General features: G+C 30.5%; 1 protein-coding gene across 4 annotated transcripts; it reads left to right on the top strand.

Annotated features, from left to right (window-relative positions):
• Positions 1–3,118: 3,118 nt before the first annotated feature.
• LOC114393482 (endo-1,4-beta-xylanase 1-like) lies at positions 3,119–9,103 on the top strand. Of its 4 annotated transcripts, none has more exons than XM_028354834.1 (8): positions 3,119–3,360; positions 3,623–4,236; positions 4,934–5,301; positions 5,394–5,550; positions 5,795–6,147; positions 6,347–6,524; positions 6,702–7,241; positions 7,782–9,103. In XM_028354834.1, exons 2-8 carry the CDS (start codon positions 4,153–4,155, stop codon positions 8,895–8,897), a joined length of 2,796 nt encoding a protein of 931 aa, XP_028210635.1. In that variant the 5' UTR covers positions 3,119–3,360; positions 3,623–4,152; the 3' UTR covers positions 8,898–9,103. The 4 variants fall into 4 exon arrangements, with proteins under 4 accessions (XP_028210635.1, XP_028210637.1, XP_028210636.1 ...); XM_028354836.1 differs by having other exon boundaries at positions 3,623–3,678; positions 7,782–8,897; XM_028354835.1 differs by lacking the exon at positions 3,623–4,236 and having other exon boundaries at positions 7,782–8,897.
• Positions 9,104–16,755: the final 7,652 nt, after the last annotated feature.

A 16,755-nucleotide genomic window follows, 5' to 3' on the forward strand; every position in this document is an offset into this window, starting at 1 on the left:
AATGATGTAGGATAAATAGGCTTAGGCCCAATTTGTAATAGAAATAGGGATTTCACTGTAAATAGTTTTATAACCGATGAACTACCCTACTAATGGATTCTAGACAATGAATGAATACACCATGTCTCAATTTTTTTTGTCACTTTTTAGAGTATCAGTTCATTTGAATTTGCCAAATGGTGCAACTACTGTTACCAAACATTCTAGACTTCCTTTCTCCATCTTATTACTTTCGTCCACATAACAATGTATTAAACATTCCTAATTTTTCCTTCAATCTAATCTCTTTTTCACAAACTCATCAATTCCCTGAACTGTAAACTAATAATAATAATACCTTGAGGACAAATTGGCTTGCTGAAGAACATAAAGGCCTATATAATTTGCCAAAACCGAATTTTGCAATAGTGTAGGGAGTAAAAATATAATTAACCCATTTTTAAATTAGAGAGACAAAAATAGGATTTATTTTTTCAAGAAATAAATCAATTTTTTTAAAGGAACTACAAAATACTTTATCCTCAAAATAATATGCAATACCAATAGCGAGATTGTTTTATTGGTTTGGGTCTATTTGCCCATTAGATCCCGCATACTTGCCAATTGTCATTAACTTGGGGCATTTATTTTCTGCAATTTTTCTACATGCTTCCCTCACTTTCGGACTTTTTGAATATCCTTAAATTATCCTTTTCATATTATAACTTTTCAAAATAGTTATTTCGTAATATATTTGAAATCCAGGAATATATTTCAGAAGAACACTTATTCTGAAAGGAAAAAAAAATACTATTCCAAAATACATTTTGAGATTTACAACTATATTAAGAAATACCCATTATATAATACACTTAGAATCCAAAAATATATTCTGGAACACCTATTTTAAAAGAAAAAATAAATAAATAAATTGTTCTAAAATACGTATTCTACAAACATTTAAGATTTATAAGTCTATTATCAAAAATATCATTTCGTAATACACTTAAATTTGAAATGGATTCTGAAATACCTATTTCAAAAGAAAAAAAAAGGGATAAATAGTCACTTTTGTTCCTGAATGTGTAATTCGTTGACAAATGCGTCCTTGAAAGATGAACATACAAAATTTAATCCCTGAACATGTAAAAAGTGTGACAAATATATCCAGCCGTTAACTTTCGTCCGTCACTGTTAATAAAATAGCCTATGTGACACAGAGGGACGAATTTGTCATGATTGTTAACGTAGTCATATCTAATTGTTAGCATATGGACATATTTATCTTATAATGTTTTTTTTTACTTTTCGTCTTCCTACGCTAACAAATACGTCCTTGGAAGATGAAAATATAAAATTTAGTCTCCAAAAGTATAAAAAGTGCAACAAATATCTCCGGATGCTAATAATAGATTGTGACTAATTATTATAATTTTGAAAAATTTATAATGATTGCGACAAAATATTATCAGTGGAAGTGATTTTTTATTGCTTTGGCGAATTCTTCTTACTTTTCTTCAACTACAAAAAAAATCAATCATTTGGTTGTTAACTCTTGAATAAATGCGATCAACACATGAATTTTTGTTTACTGTAAAACGATTAGAAAATCATTGTTTCTATTTAATCAAACACTATTTATTTAATTATTTTTTTGTAATTTTTTCACAATAAAATATGAATGTCTATTAATATATGCAATGACATCAAATTACAAATTATAATAAAAATTTGTTGATTATTAAATTATTTTTTTTAAATCATACACAACTATTTTTTATTGACTGGTCATTTATAAAATATAACCTTAAAAAGAATAATTCCAAAGGAGGTGAGTGTTTTTTACAAATTAAAAGTGTCATTGCAATTACAATTTTTCCTAAAAATTATTCATGGATCTAATTTAACTATAATGCTTTACAATAAGTTTTTTTTTACCTGAACATTTCATCAAGCATGGGAGTATAAAAAAGTTATTTACGAGTTTATAAAACCAGTATTCTTTTTTTTAGACTCAATTTAGTTTACGAGTTTGTTAAATTTTTTTATCACAATCATTATAGATTTTTTCAAATTATAATAATTAGTTGCAATCTACTATTAACGTTTGGATATATTTGTTACACTTTTTATATTTTCAAGAACTAAATTTTGTATTTCCATCTTTCAGGAACGCATTTGTCAGTGGAGTGAGAAGACGAAAAATCAAAAAAATATTATATGATAAATATGCCCTTATGTTGACAATTAGATATGACCACGTTGGCAATCATTTCGGTGACAAATTTGTCCATCAGTGCTAGGTAGACTATTTTATTTACGATGACGAATGAAAGTTAACGACTGAATATATTTGTTGCACTTTTTATACTTTCAGAGAGTAAATTTTGTATTTTTATCTTTCAGGGACACATTTGTCAACAAATTACATATTTAGGGATAAAAGTGAGTATTTACCCGAAAAAAAATGAAAAGTTCTATATTACAAAATAGGTGTTCAATTGTACATTGCCATATTTACAACTGGATTTCAGAATGTGTATTTCCATAAGTCTTAAAAATTCTCAAATGTGTCTCAGAGCACTATCATATGAACCTAACAGCATAGTAGATCAAAGCATTTTTAACCAAAAAAATGACCATGGCTAATCTTCATCGGTGTCGCACCAAGAAGGTGAGGCCGCAAACCAATTCGTTGGCGTTGTGCTTAGAGGATGAGGTCGCAAACCACTTTGCCAGTGTCCTGTGATTGAGGGTGAGTAACAATGCTGTCACGTGGGATTTTTCGACTGAGGGAAAGGGGTCGCTGACGATCGCATAGGGGTGAGACATTTGGGGGAAGGGAATGTTGAGATTCATCAAGAGTATTTTTGTTCACAAAATTAAAATGGGAAGTGCAAGTAGCAAGTTAGAAAGTGCATAAAATAAATTTTCTTCTCTCTTAGTCTGGTCAATGATCCTCTCAAAGAGGCTTAATTATACAACTAGTCTCATACTTATATATTAAAGTTGAATTTGGTCTCTGAATTATTAAAATTTTCAATTTAGGCCCTCAATTATTTAAAATGAAAGAAGTATATCCTTTCCATCACATTGGTTAATTATTTGAGGGAAATCGATTTTCTACATCGATTATTATCAAGAGGGTGGACTGATGTAAAATCTTTTTATTTTCTAAATCGGTTGTTTCACAATCGTATAATTAAGCGAAACAAAATCTCCTAAAACTGAAACCATGAAACGCCGTGTTTTGTACTCAATGGACCAATCTCATAGTCACAGTAGTACGATGCTGTGTCCTTCACAGTCAGTGCACCACCTTGTAATCGCACGAACCGCTGCTTTTCTTGTTGGACCGAACCGGAGACACACAAACAACAAGTAAGTATTCGATTTTGATTTAGGTAACAGCCACTTACTATGTCATATTATTCCACCAATTCTTTTATATTTTTTATCATCTGCATACATAATTCGAAATATTCACAAACGTACAAGCTATTGTAAACGTGGCTTCACTTATTAGAGCAGCGCAGCATTGTTTATAACTAACTCACGTATCCTGTTCAATTGACTGAGTTATATTCTTAGTATAAACATATGGTTTAGGTTTATGATTTTTGTTTCATTTAAATGTTGCAAGGTGCTTTAGAGATCGTGTGTTATAGTGGCAGCTTGGATATCTGCAATTCAATTCAAGTTAGTATGTTCTTATATACGTAGGAAATTGTTGGATCCTTTATGTTATATACGGATAAAAAAGCCATTTCCACCTAACACTGCAAAATCTTGCAATCTAAGTCTCATCTAAGTGGATCAGATATTTAGTATTTCATAAGGAACCAAAGCATCCATCCCTAACTTCCGATCCTTCATCCTTACTTAGGCTTCCATTCCAATTCAAGCATTACTAATCTGCAAGATAAAGCAAAAAGTACTACAGAGGCAAGAGAAGGCAAATTAAGAGGAATTTCAAAAAAGTTGTTTTGTTTTTTTTGGGTATTGGGTTTATTTGAAAGAGTGTAGGTTGATGTTACTTGGGTATATAATTCAATTGATCAAAAAGTTTGGATAATAATAATAATATATCCAAATGGAGGATCAAGTTTTCTGGTTGGCCACAGTGTTATCCGTAGCCTTCACTCACAAATTTTCTGAGCAAGAGTGTATATAATGAAGAGGTTCTCTGCCTGCTGCTTCACAAGCAGAATCTCCAAGTTTCACTCCCACTGGAAGCACAACCATTCTCAGTCTCAGGTACCTTAATAACCCCTGAGGGCTATTTCTTTCTGTGTCAAAGGTCATTCACTTCATGTTTGCTCAATGGTTCATATTTCTTTAGTGATGTGATGAGATTGGTCATGCCTTTGGCATTTTTGCTTTAGCACCCCCCTTTGATTTGCTTGTTCCTTTTATATTAATGAAGGTCTTGCATTAACCACATTGCATAATTTTGGTAGCCCCACAATGGATGGGGTCTGAGATCTTGCCTCTCAGATGTCCATTTCTAGCTTCATTGCTGAATTTAGTTTTTGCTTTGAAGTGTATTTAAGGTTACTGCTACTTAGAGTTGTCGAGTTTTCATGTGTTAGATTTAGTAAATGTATACATTATGCAAAGTATAATTTGTTAGATGTTTGTGAGTTGCAAGCTAACAAGGACTAATGCTGCAACCAAATTAAATGAGACCTTGATTTAAGGAAGTAGAAGTAAATGCGACAGTAGTAAATGAGGCATTCTTGAGTGAATCTTATGGCAAAGTAAAATAAATAAATTTAGCTGGGAGATAAAACATGATATGCACTAGACAGTGAGACTGTAGAACACAATGTGACTTTGGAGAGTTCTTCCCAATTTGTTAAACACAAACACATATCAAGCCGTATCAACCATGCACATTGTTCCTTCTAGGGCATTTACCTCCAATTGTTTTCTGATTTTTTTTTTTTGAAAGATCATGGCAGGAAACATTTCTGGTCCAAGTGGGAGCAAGGGTGCTAATATTTTACTTAATCATGACTTCTCTAGTGGGCTGACCTCTTGGCATCTCAATAGCTGCACTGGCTATGTAATTTCATCCAAATCAGGTACTCAAGGAGGAATCCCAATGGATTTGGATGCTAATTATGCTGTTATCACCGACCGAAAAGAATGCTGGCAAGGTCTTGAGCAAGACATCACCAACAAAATTTCCATTGGTTCCACTTACACGGTTTCGGCTTGTGTGGGAGTTTCCGGGGTTTCTCAGGGATCTAGTGATGTTCTAGCTACTCTGAAACTAGAACATCATGATTCAGCTACTCGTTACTTATTCATTGGAAGGTAGAAGATTTTGAGATTTTGTTGTATCTTCTTCCTTGTTTTAAAGAAATTGAGGAAAATGCCCTTTACATGCTTTCCATTATTTTCTACAGAACTTCTGTTAATAATGATAGCTGGGAAAAGTTGGAAGGGACATTCTCATTGTCAACTATGCCTGATCGGGTTATAATTTATTTGGAAGGACCTGCTCCTGGAGTTGACCTGCTTATACGATCGGTAGTGATCAACTGTTCCACTCCTAATGATAATGTAAGTCAATATGTCATGAAGTTGAGTATTTTAATCAATGTTATTTCTTTGTGCAATTCAACCTATTGGCAAAGTCTAATACTGCTTGATAAATATCAAACTCATGATTGCGCAATTGTTATTACTTCTTCTATGGTTAGATTGAAATTGCAAGAAATGTGTTAGTTTGACTGCTTAGTTGTCTTGTGAAATCTGTATGTTTTCAACATACTAACTCATGTACATTATCCTCCTATTTTGAAAGACCACAAGCACAGGATGTGTTTCAGCTGGAGATGACAACATCATAGTCAACCCCCAATTTGATGATGGCCTGAAAAACTGGTCTGGAAGAAGCTGCAAGATTATGTTGCATGATTCCATGAATGATGGGAAAATTGTTCCAAAGTCCGGGAAATTCTTCGCATCTGCAACAGAACGCACACAAAGCTGGAATGGAATTCAGCAAGAGATCACTGGACGCGTGCAGCGCAAGCTGGCCTATGAGGTCACTGCTTTAGTTAGAATATTTGGAAACAATGTCTCTACCGCTGATGTACGGGCTACTTTGTGGGTCCAAACGCCAGATCTTCGAGAGCAGTATATAGGCATTGCAAAGTTAGTATCTGTCTTATTTTTCTATCACCACATTTCACATAGACTCTGAGGCATAATATAACTTTCTTTTTATTATTCTTGAATCTTGATGAACAAAACAAAAAGATACTTGCTATAGTATGATTTAGTGATATAATGATATTAGCATGCTCCTTTAACATTTCTTCCACTTGCTGAACAAAGCTGGTGTGTTCTGAAGTGTGCAGGCAACAGATAAAGATTGGATAACAATGCAGGGAAAATTCCTTCTGAATGGTTCTCCATCGAAAGTGGTCCTTTATTTAGAGGGTCCCCCTCCAGGCACTGACATTCTTCTCAATAATTTGGTCTTAAAGCATGCGGCTAAAACACCTCCTTCAACCCCACCAGATGTAAAGGTTGGACTTTTGAAGCTTTTTTGTTTTTGTAAATTACTTTAATAAAATTATTGCTAGTTTTTCCTGAAAATTTGTTTTACACAAGCATTGTTTAAGAATTTAGCTGTTGCCTTATGTACTTTGGTTGTGCTGCCAATTCTATGTTTCAAGTACCTAACAGTTGATTTTGTTTTGCAGAATGTTGCTTTTGGGGTTAATATAATTGAGAACAGCAATCTGGCTGATAGCACAAATGGATGGTTTCCCCTTGGCAATTGTACTTTAAGTGTTAAAACTGGTTCACCACATATAATTCCACCAATGGCACGAGATTCTCTTGGTCCTCATGAGCTCCTAAGCGGGCGCTACATCCTTGTAACTAATCGAATGCAAACATGGATGGGTCCTGCTCAGACCATCACTGATAAAGTGAAACTCTTTGTGACTTATCAAGTGTCTGCTTGGGTCCGGATTGGCTCAGCAGGATCATCAGGGCCTCAGAATGTGAATGTTGCCCTTGGTGTTGACAATCAGTGGGTCAATGGAGGACAAACTCAGGTTTCGGATGACATGTGGCATGAAATTGGAGGGTCCTTTAGAATTGAAAAGCAGCCATCAAAGGTTATGGTTTATGTGCAAGGTCCTGCTTCTGGTGTGGACTTAATGGTTGCTGGACTTCAAATTTTTCCTGTGGATAGACACACAAGATTTAGATATTTAAAGATCCAAACTGATAAGGTGACATCAAGTTTTCCTTTATATCTCATTTTATTAGTCTTAGAGAATAGCTTCAGAAACATATGGAATGTTCCTAAATTGCTTTGCACTTGAACTGGTTTGAATGAATAACATTTAACACAAAAAAGAAAAAAGAAATTAGATCAAGTGATATGCAGATAATATCCTCTAGAATTTGATGCATAGGCATGATGCCACTATATAGATTAACAAATTTACCAATAACCTGTACAAAGGATTGGTTTATGTATGATATGAGAAGTGTTTACCTCCTTCCTGTTTCAAATGGTCCTATATGACCTTCCAACTCGCATATTTCATGAGCTCTAAAATCTGCTCGAGATTACTAAAGAGCATAATTTTTCTTGTGAACAAAACAAAATTTTCCATGGCAGGAAATAAATGGTACATGAAGCTAAGTATGTTTCAGACTATAGTGCCTTGTCTTAATATTACATGATCCATTCTTCATTGATGGAATATGAGATGATTTGCATTATTTTTATATATTTTAATTTATACTGACTTGCTGGGTTGCAGATTCGTAAACGTGATGTTATCCTGAAATTCTCTGGACTGGACTCTGGCAGCTATGCTAACACCTCGGTAAAAGTTATACAAACACATAATGATTTCCCAATTGGAACATGCATCAGCAGAACGAACATTGACAACGAGGACTTTGTTAACTTCATTGTGAAGCATTTTAACTGGGCTGTGTTTGGAAATGAGTTGAAGTGGTATTGGACGGAGCCACAGCAAGGCAATTTCAATTACAAGGATGCTGATGATATGTTAAGCTTGTGTCAGAAGCACAAGATACAAACTCGCGGCCATTGTATCTTCTGGGAAGTGGACGAAACCGTTCAGCAGTGGATCAAGTCACTGAACAAAAACGATCTGATGACGGCTGTCCAAAACCGCCTAAACGGCCTGCTGACTCGCTACAAGGGCAAGTTCAGTCACTATGATGTCAACAACGAAATGCTGCACGGTTCATTTTACCAAGATAGGCTAGGCAAGGATATAAGGGCAAACATGTTCAAGACTGCAAGCCAACTAGACCCTTCTGCCACACTCTTTGTGAATGATTATCATGTTGAAGATGGATGCGACACCAGATCATGTCCAGATAAGTACATCCATCACATTCTTGATTTGCAAGAGCAAGGTGCTCCGGTTGGGGGAATTGGAATTCAAGGCCACATAGACTGTCCAATAGGGCCTATTGTTAGTTCTTCCCTGGACAAGTTGGGTATTCTTGGCCTACCTATATGGTTCACCGAGCTTGACGTGTCTTCCGTCAACGAATACGTTAGAGCAGACGATCTCGAAGTTATGCTACGCGAAGCCATGGCTCATCCTACGGTGGAAGGCTTAATGCTGTGGGGATTTTGGGAGCTGTTTATGAGTAGGGACCATTCACATTTGGTCAATGCAGAAGGTGACATCAATGAGGCTGGGAAAAGGTTCTTAGCTCTAAAACAAGAGTGGCTCTCTCACAGCCGTGGCCATGTTGATGAACAAGGCCAATACAACTTCAGAGGCTTTCATGGAACATACAATGTGCAAGTTGTGACACCGTCAAAGAAAATTTCAAAGACATTTGTGCTTGACAAAGGTGACTCTCCACTAGTGGTATCCATTGATTTATAAGCATAATGCTTCACCCCAAGAATTAATATCATGTCTCTTTTATATTGGTGGTGTTATGTTATCTTAAAATAGTTGGGATTTGAGTTGTCTGGGCAACTGCACAAAATCTCAACACTTAAAAATTGTCTCACTCATTATGAATATATTTGTAAGAACTGAAAAATAAATGAAAATGGATACTTGTTTCAGTTGTTTGAACTTATAAACTGCATGCAATCCTATGCCTGTGGGTCATTCTATTACTATACTAGTTGCTTTTAATTTCAAACTTTCTACCCTTAGGATTAGGCAGAAGGGGAACAGAAAATATAAAACGGTGCTTCAACAAAACTGGAAATATTAAGAAGGCTCTCTAAATTGCATATTTGAATTAAGCTGCTTTTAAATTTTGATATTCTAATTTACCTTTAATTAAGGGATTTATTTTATTAAGAGTTCAAACATTTTTTTAAAGCTCGAACTCCCACTATATTCCTCTTAAAAATTAATCCTAACATCTTAACGTGGGTTGATTTTGATTAGGAAGAGTGTTAGAAACATATTTTTTAAAATACTTTTTTTATACACTCTTTTTGGGTTAAAATTTATTAGAAGCTATAAAATTAGAAGAGAGATTTATTAAATACGTTGAACTCACAAAATTTTGTAATTTTTAATAAAATTTAACATATAAAAGAGAATATGTTCAAAATAATATGTTTGAAAGTGTATTTCAAATATTTCTCTTTGATCATTGCAGGGCATATAATCATTTATCAAAAAAATGTTCTCTTTATTATTAATTGTATGTCAAACAAATGTTTTTTTTATCTAAATTTTATATTAATTATGAAAAGAGAGCATATTTAATTAAGAAAGTCCAACATAGTTACCAAATAGTTGTGTCCCTTAAATATACCAACAAGAATGGGTATGTAAAGAAAAAAAAAATTTAGAGCGATAAAACTTATTGTAATGACTTTACATGTTTTGGTTCTATAGTACAGTGAAAGAAACTCGATTGGTTTGTTAAAAGAAATCCGATTGGTTTGTTACCTTTAAAATTAACCTGATGTGTTTTAATGAAAGGTGATAAAATTGATTTGGGTTAAAATTAATTTTAAGAAAGTCCAACATAATTACCAAATAGTTGTGTCCCTTAAATATACCAACAAGGGTGTGGTATGTAAAGAAAAAAATTTGTTTAGAGCAATAAAACTTAATGTAATGACTTTACATGTTTTGGTTCTATAGTACGGTGAAAGAAACCGGATTGATTTGTTACCTTTAAATTAATCTGATGTATTTTAATGAAAGGTGATAAAATTGATTTGGATTAAAATTAATTTTAAAATAATGTGATTTATGTTTAAATGTTTTTATTATAAAATTTAGTTAAGAGTAAAACTTAATACAAAATTTTGAATCCAATGTAAAAAAAATCTATTTCAATTCAAAATTAATTTTAAATTTAAAATTAATTTCAAACTATTTTTCAACGTGTAATCAAATATATCAAATCGATCCAAAATCAATTCTAGATTCATAATTAATTCTTTAACGTGAAACCAAATACATAGTTTCCAAATTTATTTTTTACTTGATTTTTTTTGTTCCTCCTCATAACCAAATATGGGAGTTTGGTGGTTTGGATCTTCTCTATTTCTTTTATTAGTAAGTTTTTTAGAAAATAAATGTTACTAATCATCTCCATTTAATTTATTTTTCTAAAAGCTTATAAGACTAAAGAAATTGAGGAAATGGAGGGGAAAGAAAATGGAGAAGATCCATTTCCCCAAATATGCACTTCCATTTCTAAAAGGAATTAATCTTTGATGTATGCTAAGAGAAGAAATACCTTTGATGCGCACACTCACACAAAAAGGAATAGATTCAAATTTGACTTTTTACTGCTTGCCTTCTGATCTGAAGAATATCGGGAATTGTTACTGTGATTTTATGTTCATACACACGTTTGACAGTGTAAGCAAAAGATAAACAGCTAAATGCTTTGAACCTATTAATAACAAAGGTTTCATCGATTTCTATTGTAAATGTCAATGATTGAACCATTTGCAATGCCTAGAAACAGCACAAAACATTATCTAATACATTGTTCATCAGTATCAATATTAGAGCAATGTATGTTTTCTGCAAGAAAAATAAAACTTTGAACCTATTAAAAAAATAGATCAATTAATTAAGAGTTTTTCCAACCTTTAACTTAATAACAATTAAAAAATATGAAATAGAAATGGTAACAGGGTGTCAAATCAGCAACACCAGTATTGTGAAGACTTTTTTGCAACAGCGTTTTTTTAGCTCCTAGCCTCTTAAAAGTGAGCAGATCCAAAGTAACTAATAGTCATTAATGAGAAAATCAAAAGTAGATTTCACATAATAATTTGTTATATGTGTACATATTGTTAACCATTAATTTTTTTTCCCTAGATTAAAGATAAATTTTATCGTTAAATACATTCTATGTAAATGCAGTGAATCTTATACCAATATAGTAACTCTATGGGTTAAATTTTAGTCGTTTTAACTTTTAATGTGAATGACTCATTTTAAAAGAAACAAAATATTATAGTTTTAGTCGTACAGAGCAACGCTTGGGCTGGACCATCGAAGTGGGCTAATATCATCCAACTTCAGCAACCAGTGCACCAAAATGCTGTGAAGACTTTTTTTTTCTTCAACCAATTTTTTTCCCAAAACAAACAAATGAAACTTCTATACAATTTGCAAGCAAGCACAAATGTTCTTCACTAAATCTAATTCTCCACGTCAATAAATTGCATTGTACCTGTAGCACAAAGAAAAAAATTTCAGCCATAAATTTATTTCTTCTCCAAATCCATCACTGTTTTAAGTAATTATTTTATCACGGGCGGAATATGCCTCCACATAATTTTTTTTTATTGTTGTACATATTTATTATTCTTGCATGATTATATAATTTATAAAGATGTGCTCTCACTGTTTAATCCATATAACTATCTTAGAGATTAATATAAGTTAAATTTTCATACAATGTGAAATTCTTAAAATTAAAACTTTTACACTATCAACTCATAAGAAATAACTTAAGATATAATTTTTAAAGTAATTACTATAAGTAAATATATAACCTTATCATACATGATAATTTACAATAAATACATGATAAATTAAATCCTAAATTTAAAGCACTACATGATTAATTAATAATATAAACATTATTTTTATAGGTAATAAATCTATTTTTTTTATGATAGCTTCATTTTAATACATGAATAAACAAAATTTTACTCGCGTGTTTATGTTTCTCTGTCAATTGCCATCTTGTCTTTACAACTTACATTTTTAAGATCCCCCATATGGATCACTTGTAGTATATTTTTGTTATTATGCATGTCTCTTTCTACTTTCAAAATATTATAGTAATTAACTACGTATAAGAAATTTATCAGGTAGGCCGTTAGATTTTTCTTCTTCTTCTTCTTCTTTTTTTCCTTACAATTCTCACTCCTATTTTTTACAATACCTAGCTAGTTATTGTAAAAGACTTGAAGATGTATTTTAGACTTTTAGCCATCAATTTCAGTTTTGTCTTTTGCCTTTTTTATATAAAAAAAAAATCAATTTCGGTCTCCAAATGAACTAGTGTTTTATACTTCCATTTCATTCATCTTAAATTCGGAGGTTTGAAAAAGGCTTCTTCCTTAAAAAAAAAAAAAGATTTCTAGGATTTTAGGTAAAAGAAATTAACAAAGGATTAGATTTTTTTTAATATATTTTAAAACCAAAGAGACATGATTTACCTTAAAAAGGTTAGAAAATAAATTACATACAATTTAAATTAAAAGAACAAAAAAAAAGTATTAAGAGTTGATTATTTCTTGAGTTATCTATTTTTTTTTATATTTTTTAATTAATAACAACTGTAATCACGGATTCAAGACTTAGTCATACTTAAAACTCTGCGTTCTTACTCAAAGAATTTTAATGTGTTTTGTCAATTGAACTATCTTCATTAGATTTTTTTATATATTTGGAGACACTTATTTTAAATATGGACCCATTTTGTCCTAAAATAAATGTATTTAGAATATTAGAATGAATGATTTTGTCTTATTTTATGGATTTCAATTAAGATTTGTGTGTGTTTATTTTTTCTTTTTAGAAATCAAGAAAGAGGGATAAAAACTCTAATGAATTAAGAAAGAAAACTTAATATGTAAAAAAAAATCCAAAAATAGAACTTAATTATTATATGCCTTTTTTTCAATGTCAATTACTTAGCCAACAATATAAAACAACAGGAAAGGAAAAAATGATTAAGTTGTTTTTTCTTCAACTCTCTCATTAGGCAGTTGTTGTTGAGGTTATTTTTATTCAAAAATGTTAATTATTAGTTTTTATTAGTGGAAAAATTCAATTTTTTAACTTTTTTTTTTCTCTTTTTACCACTAAATCAATTTATATATTCGGTCGTTGTTAGTGAGATTCTTCAAAATTCTCATAAGGAGAATGATTAGGGTAAAAACTCATATCTCTTCAAGCGTCCAACTAAACTCTTCTTTGTTGGGGTTAAATAAATTTTAATATGAGAGTATTTTGATGAAAGTTTATTTATTTTTTTATATCTATGTGTCTTAGTCATCTGTACCCAATGCTTCTGATAAATTGGTCAAAACCCCCTCCTCCTCTTGTAAATGCGACTTTACTATTTTAAGGCACAAACCTAGTAATTCTCTAAACTAGAAATAGTCACCAGATGTTTGTTACCGTTATAAAAAAAATTTCATGAATCATGATTTTTGATAATAATGAATATCCTGGGAATCGTAATTTCTTAAAATGATTAAAATTTAGTTTATTTGGTTATAAATATTATTGGAAATAGTTGTATATGTTTGTTGGGAACTAAAAAATTTTACGTTTAGTTTTAGTAAAACTTTTCCATTTTTATTTTATTTTATTAAATGACCTAATAAAAGCAACATGATATTTTATTTCAATAAACTTTTTTTCCAATACAAAAAAAAGTTAGGTTCTTTTTTTTTACACTAAAAAAAACTAAATTCGCACCTCTCCACATTCCCGAGAAATAATATTTTCTGAGTGTTATTTTTTAAACAATAAACCAAACATAAATAAAAAAGCATTTTCAGCGTCATATTTATGAGAAACGAAAAACTCCCTTATACCAAAGCTTCATAAGAAATTAGAAATGTTAATCAGGGGTAAAGTCCAATTACCTAAAAAAATGTGATGTAAATAAATTATAAAATCCCAACAAACGTAATAAAGAATCAAATTGAATCAAAGCCCAAATTAAGAATTCCAGGAGACATAGAACGAACCTTAATGTTTTTCTCATTTGAATTAACTCAAAATTTTTTGTGTTCTTGTTTTCTAAAAAAAAAAGCCTCAACTTTTTACTGTACTTTTCAGTTTTAATTGTTTTTTTCTTAAATCAAGTTAAATTCAAATTTTCTTTTATTAGAATTATTTTAGAGAAATTTCCTAATAAAGAATCATGGACAGAAGGACAAAATTTCCTTTCACAGGGTTGCCAGAATAAGAAAAGTGAAAATAACGCGTATTTTATTGTTTCTTAGAAAAAATATTCGGAATTTATTAATACACGTACCGATTTTTTTAGAAGAAATATAGTATAATAGTAAGTTATAATTTTTGCATTTTCTTAAAATACATTAAGGACAATTAGTTAAATATTCTTTTTAAAAATACAGATATATTTTTTATTCATAAAAATTGAAGATAATATTAGAAGATTTATAATAACTCATGCATCTTATTCAATTAACTAAACTATACTTCTTAATAAACATGTTGATATATATTAGTAGACCTTGTAAATAAATTTTCTAAAAACAAACATAAGATGTAATTTGCTAAAATATTTTTTCTAATCATAAGTGTAAGTTAGCAATTTTTTTTTATAAATTTTATGATAAGTATGATAGGAAGGAAAGAAATGAGTAAAAAAAATAGAATGAATGAAAATAGAGAAGACAGAAATACAAAGAATGAAAATATATAAGAAATAAAATAAAAATGTGAGTGTTTAGTATAAGAGAAATAGAGAAGAGATAAAAAATAATAAAAAGGCATGATTTATAGTTTAAACCAAAATCTACCACTGGGAGCCACAAAAGTCATTCTGCTGATCATTTCCTCTCACTTTTGTAGAGAAATATAAAGGTGTGGTCTCAACTTTTTTTTTTCTCTTCCCATATATTTCTACATAATTGAACAACTTTACTCTCTCATTTCTATTTGTTTTTTTTTATTTCTTCTCAATTTCTATCCTATAAAAAACATTAGTAAATAATAAAGTGGGCTTAAAAATTAGTTAAATAATATGTTAATAAATTTCTGTAATTTTGAAATATTTGAAAGAAAATTTTATCACTTCCTTCTTACACATAATAGTTTATCACCTATTAATAGTTTTATCTAACTTAAATAAAATTTAACTTTCATAAAAGCTCTCGTATAATCTTTTAGGTATGATTTGGTTGAATGGAGTAAAATGGAATGAAATAAAATAGAGAAAAAATATTTAAATTTAAATAGAGTGAAAGAGGTGTACAACCCACACTAAATAATAATAATAATTTTTTTTTATCAATTTCTCTCTCCTTCTTACCAACCAAATGAAAAAAAATAAATAGTATGTTAGTAACCTCCTCTTCTTCAATCACTGAAAGGGAACTAGAAAGAGAGAATGAAGTATCTCAGGTCACTCAGATTACGTAGCTGATCATAGTCAAACACAACTCGCACCTACACATGTACATATAATATATATATTTTTATCAGTAACATGTACATAATATATATATATACTCACAATCATACACGATGACATAATTTAATTGGGACAACATGCATCATGGGTCCATGATACTCGACAAGGAGACGGTAGACTTGACCCACATCAACCATGGCCAATCTAAAATATAATTAATATTTCTATTCTACTATAGAAGAAAATAAATTAAGCTATTATAATATTAAGGTTATGGACATGGATTCCATTTAGAATCAACAAAGATTCGAGAGTAAATAGTTAATGTTACCAAAGGGTGAGCATAGTTTTATGGTTCGAAACCTCAAGATAAACGAATGGAGTTTGTTTTTATTTACCAAAAAACAAAAAAGAGGGTCCATTATTAATTTATAAGTCATCGAATCCAATAGTGTGATGACCCAGATCCAGCTGAGAGAGACACTGTCCACAAAGTACAGACACCACTTACGTCAACATGACAACCTCCCACTATCTATTTATCTACTAATGAGTAATGACTCCTATGACTATAATACATGTTATATATGGTATAAATAAATAAATAAATACACTTCTGTTATATATGAAAGACTCTTATATTTTTAAGTATAAAGAAAATAAAAAATTATAAATTAATATTCACTTATTTTCTCTTCTATCTCATTTTCTTTATATTTTTTTATTTATTTGGATACATGTCCGATAAGCTCGTATGTCAATATAATCATGTCAATTTTCTTCAATCATATCAAATTTCTATTTTTTATTTTGTTAATTAATTAAAAATAATTTTAAATATAAATTATAACATAATTATATATTACAAAATTCTGTAATTTTATCATATGTTATAATTTATTCATAATTAAATGATAGTGTAACCAACATTCTGATAATGTAAATGTAACTAGACTTAGGTTCTTTAAGCTTAATTTAAGGTTAAAGTCTCGGGGATAAAAAAAAATATATAGTTAAGAGAATATACACTATATATATTAAAAGATAAACTTGATGCTAAAGAAAAAAGAAAAGTCATTTGTTTGAATTCTCCATTAATAAAAAATAATAATT

This window comes from Glycine soja, chromosome 17 (assembly GCF_004193775.1).
Source record: "Glycine soja cultivar W05 chromosome 17, ASM419377v2, whole genome shotgun sequence".
Classification (NCBI taxonomy): Eukaryota; Viridiplantae; Streptophyta; class Magnoliopsida; order Fabales; family Fabaceae; genus Glycine; species Glycine soja.